The sequence below is a fragment of the Aulostomus chinensis genome, chromosome 5 (genome assembly GCF_037954235.1).
Source record: "Aulostomus chinensis isolate RoL2024-O1b breed Wild chromosome 5, RoL_Achi_v1.0, whole genome shotgun sequence".
In the NCBI taxonomy this organism is placed as follows: domain Eukaryota; kingdom Metazoa; phylum Chordata; class Actinopteri; order Syngnathiformes; family Aulostomidae; genus Aulostomus; species Aulostomus chinensis.
The window spans coordinates 9,907,286-9,915,625 of NC_141324.1; the positions used below are offsets into that span (position 1 = coordinate 9,907,286).

At 50.2% G+C, this 8,340-nt stretch overlaps 1 protein-coding gene across 6 annotated transcripts in view; it reads right to left on the reverse strand.

Moving 5' to 3' along the window:
• Window positions 1-8,340, reverse strand: part of tnk2b (tyrosine kinase, non-receptor, 2b) — a 54,411-nt gene that overhangs the window by 29,715 nt on the left and 16,356 nt on the right. For 2 of the 6 annotated variants that reach the window (XM_086203022.1, XM_086203024.1), the window contains one exon: window positions 4,927-5,046. The exons of 1 other annotated variant lie outside the window; for it this stretch is intronic. Coding sequence is in view for 3 of the 5 variants with exons in the window: in XM_086203021.1 (XP_086059147.1) it covers window positions 1,564-1,644 (81 nt within the window). In the remaining 2 variants the exon portion in view is untranslated. Of the gene's footprint in view, window positions 1-1,563; window positions 2,811-4,926; window positions 5,047-8,340 lie in introns of those variants that run through there. 3 more of the 6 variants (XM_086203021.1, XM_086203019.1, XM_086203025.1) reach the window with 2 other exon arrangements.

Here is an 8,340-nt window from a genome sequence, read left to right on the forward strand (position 1 = left end):
CACACACACACACACACACACTCACGGCAGTATGATTGTGCGACCCATTGATGGTGTTCCACATGTACAGGGTTAGACGTGTATATTGATGGTGTACTCTAATACTCCCAGTCTGGTGGAAAATACTAACAAGCTGGTTGAGGGAGGAGCGTGGCAGAGGTCCACGGACACGGGCCAACAGTCCGTTTTCAGTCCAACTAAGAACGACAGCCCTCGTTCAGAAAGGATCCCACAAACTTAGTGTGGCTGACTTTTCCAGCCGTGAGTTCAGGCGTAGACAGGAAGCAGAGCCTGCTGTCGTTGTGACTCCCTGCTCTTGACTTCTGTTGTGTCGGGTGCTAATGCTCCCAGCTGCTGCAAAGCTAATCAGATGTGCTAGCAAGGTGCTGGCTCTGCATTCCTGGGACATCTCATCACCAGAGCAGGTTTTCCCTGTCCCGGGTTGAGAGACTCTCCCGTCCTCACGTTGCCATTGCTGAATAAAAACCAGGAGGCCAGCAGGCCGCGATGCTGAGGACTGACGTAGGGCCGTCTGGAACCTGCTGGCCAAGTTCTCCTGACTCGGGTGATGAACTCTGAGTTTAGTTCCACCGAGGATCAAACTAGATGGGAGGCACGGCTAAAGGCAAACATAGTGAGCTGCTGAAACGTCCCTGTACTGCTGCCTTTGCCTCGCCAACCCCGAGTGTCACAGCCACCAGACTGAGGAACCAGGACCAATGATGTCACATGGTCAGTTGGAGTAGGGCCTTTTAAAAGGAAACTTCCGTCACATTTTTGAACTTATTTACTGGAATAAGCTTCCATTTGAGGGCAGGACTGAATTTCAAAAAAAGATTGTAATCATGAATGTTATATTTTTATGTCTTTATGTATTCACCTACCTACCATCTGGAGGGTTACTCCCCTGGCCCCTCTTTGGCCATCCGCCTCCTAACGTCACCACTGTCGCCCCAGGGGCGGAGCAAGGCCGTTACAGCTGCGGGAACCCTCGTGTTCTGTTGTTGTTCTTTACGCTTCCAGGCACTTGAAGCACTAAAAACCTATTAGCGTATTAAATGTAACCCTCTTCATGAAGAAGACACTTGATTGTCCTTTGGGTCATGAACTGGATTACACGGACGATTCCACACTACTTTAAAACCTCAGAACCTCAGACGGGTGACAGCAGTGAGACCACATGACGTCACCCCTGCACCGCGTGCACGCCCAGCACACAGTCCGGGTGCTGGCTCTGATCCTGACACACACGAGGCGCTCAGACCAACATGCAGCACTGAGGCCTGGGCGTTACATGATGCGTTAAGTAAGCAGGAAGACTTCGATTGTTAAAAATGACATTTTTCTTATGGAGAGAGCAAAGTAGCGACATCACCTCTAAATACGATCCCACGAGTAACAAACCAAAAACACAACCCAGCTCCCTCGAACATTACTTTCTTTGTGTGGCACAAACACACCATTTCATTTGCCTCTGAGAGAATTATTGCTCGAGCCTGAGACGTCAGCTGACATGTCAACCATGTTAGGACGGGGTCACTACTATGATAGGTGGAGGTCTACCTCATCCTCGTCACTGGGAAGGTGCTGGTAGTCGGACTCCGGCGTCTCCTGCAGCCTCTGGTACTCCGCCGTCTCCCCCATGGTGGGCTCAGACACCGGGATGTTACCTGCCCGGGGCTCCCTGTCCTCAGAGTCCTTAAATAGCCAGAGCTCCAGTTGCCAGCCAGCCGGCGACACTCTGAGTCAGTCAGTGGGTCAGTGTGCCTGCTTCTAGGTCTGTGCTGCTGATAGGAAGGCAAGGCTGTGCAGCTCATTCACAGAGGAGCATCAGTCCTCATCATTCGCCGAGGATGCTGCACCTTCATTATCTTCCTTCTCCAGGTGAGTCAGCTTCTCTTGAAAATGGCTCCTCATTTCACGCTCACAGCGGTGCAAGGCTCACAGAGCGAGCAGGTGCCCCCTCAACGCATTCCTTCAGAACACCGTCTGCTGTGAGCAGCGGAGACTTATTCCCCATCCTTGGTTCAAAGAAGTCCGTTTGACATCTGACACTGCCTTGAATCCTCAGGAGGCATCACCAAATTTCAGATCTGGATCATCACGGTCCGCCTTGGACAAGGAAACCCCTTGAGTGGCTCCTCAGCGGTGCTGCTGCAATCACAACGGAGTGTTGGAATGATGCAGCCAAGGTGCGGCAGCGGAGGTGACGAGTCTGACGGCCTCTATTTCTGTCGTCCCTCTCACACCAGGCGAATGACCTCAACCCTCAGTCTCTCTCTCTCTCGCTGGCTGGCTCCACCTCGCTCATCTCTACTGTCACCATCTCTCTCCGGCTCTTGCTCGCCCTGCTTTAGTGCTGACGCATGCTCTTCATATCCAGCGGTGCCCCTCGCTCTCTTTCTATTTCTGTGTTTCAGGCATCACTCCAGCCAGCTTACCTTCTCTCACTCATCGCCAGGAGTGAAATATCACGGCAGCCAACCGCCGTCCAGGAGCTGCTTTTCATTTGTCACCTGTTTCATTTCATCTGTCCTTCCTATTTTTTCCCGGCGCAGATCTGTGATCAGCTGTCCGATCGACTGGCAGCCTCCTGTGATCGCCACAGGAACAGCCCTGGAGGATTTTTGAGGCTGCTTTGACCTAAAAGACTTCCTGATTGCTCGGATGATGGCTAATCCCTCGCTGCCGCTGCCGCTGCTGCTGTTGTTGTTATTGTTTCCCCTCCCTCTCCTCTTTTCAATCCTTCATCTTCCACCGGCTTTCTACACCCCTCCACTTCATTTTTTTCCCGTTTAAGCCCCGGCTCGATGATTTGGTGAGTGGCTCCCTCCTCTATTACCGTAGCAACATAAACCCAACCCCTCTGTCATGTGTCCTGTAGCCACGGCGATCCAGTCAGCGGTGGTCCTGATAGAGGCAGCCAATGACAGCACAGCAAGCCGGCGGGGGAGGGAGGGGCAGAAGAGATGAGGGGCAGAGGAGTCCTAATGAGGAGAGTTAATCTTCTATCTGAGGGATAAAAACGCGTGCATGTGTGTGTGTGTGTGCGCGTGCGTGTGTGTGCACCTTTCGACTAAAGGGAGGGTATCCAGGCCATCTGGATCCACGCTGAGTTGACATCTGCGTGGAGGGGAAAATAGAATAAAAGAACAATGTGTGTGTGTGTGTGTGTGTGTGTGTTTATGACAGTACCTCCTGGTCTTTCCCAAGTTTTAGTGTGACTAAGCACTACAGGCTGAAGCTCTGACACACACACACATCTTTGTACTTATATCTTTGTGAGGACTTTCACTGATGTAACACATTCCCTAGCCCCTCCCCTAAACCTAACCATCTCAACTGACTGCCTGACCCTAACCTTGACCCTAATCCTAACCTGATTCTAACCTCGACCCTCATCCTAACCAGAACCTGATTCTAACCTCGACCCTCATCCTAACCAGAACCTGGTTCTAACCTCGACCCTAAAACCAAGTCTTGACCTTCAAATGGTCCTTTGAAGAAGTGAGGACCGGCTAAAATGTCCTCACTTTCCTAAAATCTGTTGGTTAAATACGTACTCCAGTCCTCACTATGTAGCAAGTACAAGGGTTACACACACACACTCTCTCTCTCTATCCTTCCTTCTTCCCCGTCCCAACACCCCGCCCTCCTCTCGCTCCATCCACTCCTTTCATCTTCTCTCTCCCTCTCTTCTATTCCAGGCCTGCTGATGTCCTCAGGCTGGTTCTTCGCAGCTCGCTGAGCAACACTGCGTTTCTGTTGTCATCAACCTCTCTGCCCTGCTCTGGAGCGCCGCTGTCACACACATGAGCACCACACGTATGACGTGATAACAAACTGAAACACCATGTATAGCAGAGTCTGTGCATGTTTGCTGACCCAGTTCCTGTTCCTGTGTGTGTGTGTGTGTGTGTGTGTGTGTGTGTGTGTGTGTGTGTGTGTGTGTGTGTGAGAGAGAGAGACACCTGGACAGGAGCTGTATTTTCTCTATAACAGGGTTCACCTCCTCTGCTAATGAGCAGCAGCACCGACTGAATGTCTCAGCTTCTGAATGTTTGACTTGTGTTTGTCTCACTGTGTGCTGCCGGAGCCCTACATCAGCCTCCCTACTGGTCAAGCTTACCTCCAGAGCAGCCAATGGGATCTGAGCGCAGATCTCAGGGGCTGATACAGCCTTGCATCCACTAATACTACCCCCCCCCACACACACACACACACACACAACTCTGATACTTTCAGTCCTGCACAGTCCATCAGCTCATCTCAACAAGCGCAGGAAGCGTCGAGGGTTTAAACACCTGTTCATCTTCTGACAAAGGTCAATGACCATGGAGGAAGGAGTCCGTCCCTCCACCATGGGAGCTGTCCGTCACATCAAGCACCAATCAAGCGCTCTCTGTCCCGAGAGCGTGTTCCATTAATAAAACAGAAGCTATTCTTTTAAAAAGTATATCATGGGATACAACTCACTGCAACAGATGCTGCTGTAGCGAAAGAGTTCCTTGTAGCTTGATGGGTTTTACAGTGATTAACAGCCCAGAAGAGCCACACACAGCAGGGGGGACGGGAGCTCAGAGGAGGGGCGTTCTGGCCAATTGAGGACACGATAAATGGAGCGGGGCTGAACTGAGGTGTCATGTGGGGTTGCTGCTCCTCGCCGCCTCCCCCTGGTGATGTTAACGTGCTCCATTACAGAGCAGATTGGTAAACAGGGCACGGTTGAGCTGCATGGAGGCAGTCATGAGAGACGAATGTTCCTTCTGCCATGATAGGAATCTTTCATTAGAATTCAGGGAGGAAATATTAGGCAGAAGATTTAGTGTTTCATTGATCCGTCTGCACTTCCTGTCAGTATTTAAATGAGGGGAGACACAAGTTGCCTTCCCTGCAAACATTTTTGGGACACAATAAGATGCTGACCTTGGGAAGCGTGGAGCACTCCAGACCAGCATGAATACAAAGGGCGCTGTGTTCGCCGGAGGAACTCTCAGGGTAAAGGGACCTCCACCGAGTACCGCCGTTGTTTCTGTTTGTTGGCACCTTCCAAAGATGAGAAAATAACAGAATTTGGTTCAGTAAACTATGCTAAACACCGAAATAATCCAGTTGGTTCAAAATGCACAGAATTTTGGTCCTGAATGTTCCCTCAATAGCACCAACATTGATTTTGTGATGTGTTGGACGGGACTGGGGACGAGGGCCAGCCTGGGCAGAGACCGACCTCCACAGCTCAGGCCCACCTCTGGCTCTGGGTGTACAGAGACTGGACGGCCCTGAGTAGCCCCCCCACCTCATGTACCCCTCACCTGCAGCACCACCCACAGTATCTCCAGAGAAACCTGGTCGCTCTCCCCTGCCAGGTCCGACTCAATACTGTGACTATTTACTCACATGTAATCGTTCTCCATTTAAAAATCCGTATCTTTTATATTATGTCTTTTCTTACCCCATTATTTACTTCTCGTGGACTGAGGATTGTAACTTTAACACTATGGATGATGACGTCCTGATGACATCATTGGTCTGTGACCTCCTGCTCTCAGGATCAGCACGAGCACAAGCAGCTGGAATCAAGTTTCCTTGGGAGGGGGGCTGGCGTCCCCCTCAGAGATGAGGGGATGAGTTGAGGAAGGACCCGGAGTAGAAAGGAGCCAGCTGAAGGGGCTCAGCGTCTCGTCTGGATGACACCTGGGTGCCTCCCTATGGAGAAGTTCCAGGCACAGACCCAGAACCAGGTGGAGGGACTACATCTCCTGACCAGGTGACACCAGGCCAGGGAAGGGATGTGTGGGGTTCCCTGCTGGAGCCGCTACTGTAGCTCCACCCCCCAACAGAAGATAAATGGTTGAAGGTGGATGGATGGATGATTTCAGCCATGCTTGGTCTCCCTACACAAACACAACTTCCTTTGTTCTCATGGGGTTTTTGTATCTCTACAAAACGTAGCATCAAACTTTCCCAAAAGTATCAGTTACTACAAGACCTACACCTCGACCTCTGACATCTCCTCTTCCACTAGAGAGGCCGATTTCACAGAGTCCCCTCGAGAAACCTGGAAAAACCCTTCATTAACAAAATGATGGGGCTTTAACCTCCGACCCCGACAGTTTCAATTGTCAGGAATCTGGAGTCAGGGGGATGGTAAAGAGGAGCCTGTTAAACATGTAAACGCCTTCTCTTTCCACGTGATAGAGAGCAAGGAGAAGTCAGGCTGACAGGCTGTGGGCGTAATGGTCCAGTCTTCCCATCTGAAACATCCCAGGCATTTAAACCCTCCCTTTAGTAGACCGTTTAGAGTCCTTCAAGACCTGAAGGACTCTGACTCCACAGTCCCTCCCGTCTCTTTACGACAGTTGGTGGGTAGACGGCAGGCCTTTAAGCTTTCGACCAGGAGCAGGACAAAACCCCTGATGTCTCCTACGGCTGAGGTGCTCGTAGGGTGGAAATACAATCAGGGTTGTAACTGGATGACTGGTGTGTGTGTGTGTGTGTGTGTGTGTGTGTGCGCGCGCGCGTGCACGCTCCCACACATGCCTCTGAGGAAAGTGTATCATTTTCTTTGGAAGTACTTCATCTATGTGAGAATACGCCTCGACCAACTGCTACCAGGTTGACGGTTAAGAACCTGTAAGACAAACCAACTTCCACTGCTGACGTCATTTTATTCTGGACTAATAATCTGCTGGTTTCAGTTAATCTACATCATAAATCACATGAGAATCCCAACCAATCGAACATGTCGGCAAATATTAGGACTACATTGTCATGGTCAAGCTAATGCCAACATGTGATACTGCTGGACAGCTTCAGCGACATATGGAACCACATCTAGAACAAACTGATCCTGGGTCAGTGTCAGCGATGACGGATCAGACAAGAGTTAACCCTGCGCCGCATCAGCCAGCACGGCCAGACTCCCATCCCAGTACGGACACGTTCCACCCCGACCCAGTAATTCCTCTGTAAAGTTGTTAGTCGTGTAGTCTCACTCTCCTCCATGTTGGACCGATCAGGCAGAATAAAGAAAGCAACAATGGAGAGCAGACGAGCACACGCGTGCTCCAGCAGCAGCACACGCCATTTACATGCAGACACCAAGCCTGATATCAAACACCACCACCCACAAGCTACAGGCGCCATTCAATAATGATGACTCACTCTTTCACGCCACGCATCAGTAAAGTTACTTCGGTTTTCTGACCTGATGCCAAATATTACTCTTCACTAAATGTTACGGGTAAAATAAACGGCAGATTCTTTGGTCACTGACAGTCACACAGATGTTGAGTTAGCGGCACAATTCACCGCCATCGGATCTGAAAGGCCTCTTCTTCTCCATTCTCTGATCACAGTATAACAATATAAAAACTGAAAATACAGAAGTGAAATAGTCTGGTGCTGCAGAGGCGTGCCTTCCACGCGTCACCTTCCACGCGTCACCTCCACGCGTCACCTTCTATGCGTCACGTTCTCAAGAGCTGATAAAGCAGCGTCGTTTGATCCCCACTCAACATGTCACACCCTTATCATTCAAATGGAGTCCCAATAAAAATGAGAGCCTTGATGATGTAACAACTCCCATTCCCACCAACATCAGAGCTGTCAGTCAAAACCCTCCCAGCTGGAGGCTTGGACCTGCCTGGAGAACCTCCTCGGGCCACATGGGGAAGACATTTTGCTTCTCACAATTCCTGTGGTCAAAGCCTGAAGTACTGAATTAACGGATGGACAAAAACAGTCGAAATTTCAATTTCAATCATCTATTGAATATTTTCAGCCGTGATGAATAAATTCAAGCATGAAAACTGACTGTTTCTGCAGCTCAGAGTGGAACGTTCCATTCCTGATTCATCTGGATTTCCTCGATCAACTGATGAGTCTCTAAAACTAAATGAGATCATTCTCACTGTAACCTCCCAGAGCTCAATTTTCAAGAGATTTATTTTAAAAATATCTGATAAATTATTTAATTCTTCACAATTAGTCGGAACTGTTGGGCCAACACAACCAGGAGAAGAGATGAATTCAGAGATTTGACAATTGATGCATCTGAAGAAGGGACTTTCGGCCTTTGAGGCCTAACACCCCTTTCTGAAGCCTGCAGTAGGAGTGACCACACCATCTAAAACAAAGGGTCGTTAAAAAGGGGGATCATCTCTGGACATTGACCCCCCAAAACTCGCACCCCGCTTGACCGGAAGTTCGCGTGCCGCACCGCCATTGGCTGAGAGCCAGTATGGTCCCATGGGAAGTGACATCACCGGCCTGACCGAATAAAGGTACCACTCTCTTTGCACCTTGGCCTGGCAGTGCACCGGACGGCGAGAACCCCGC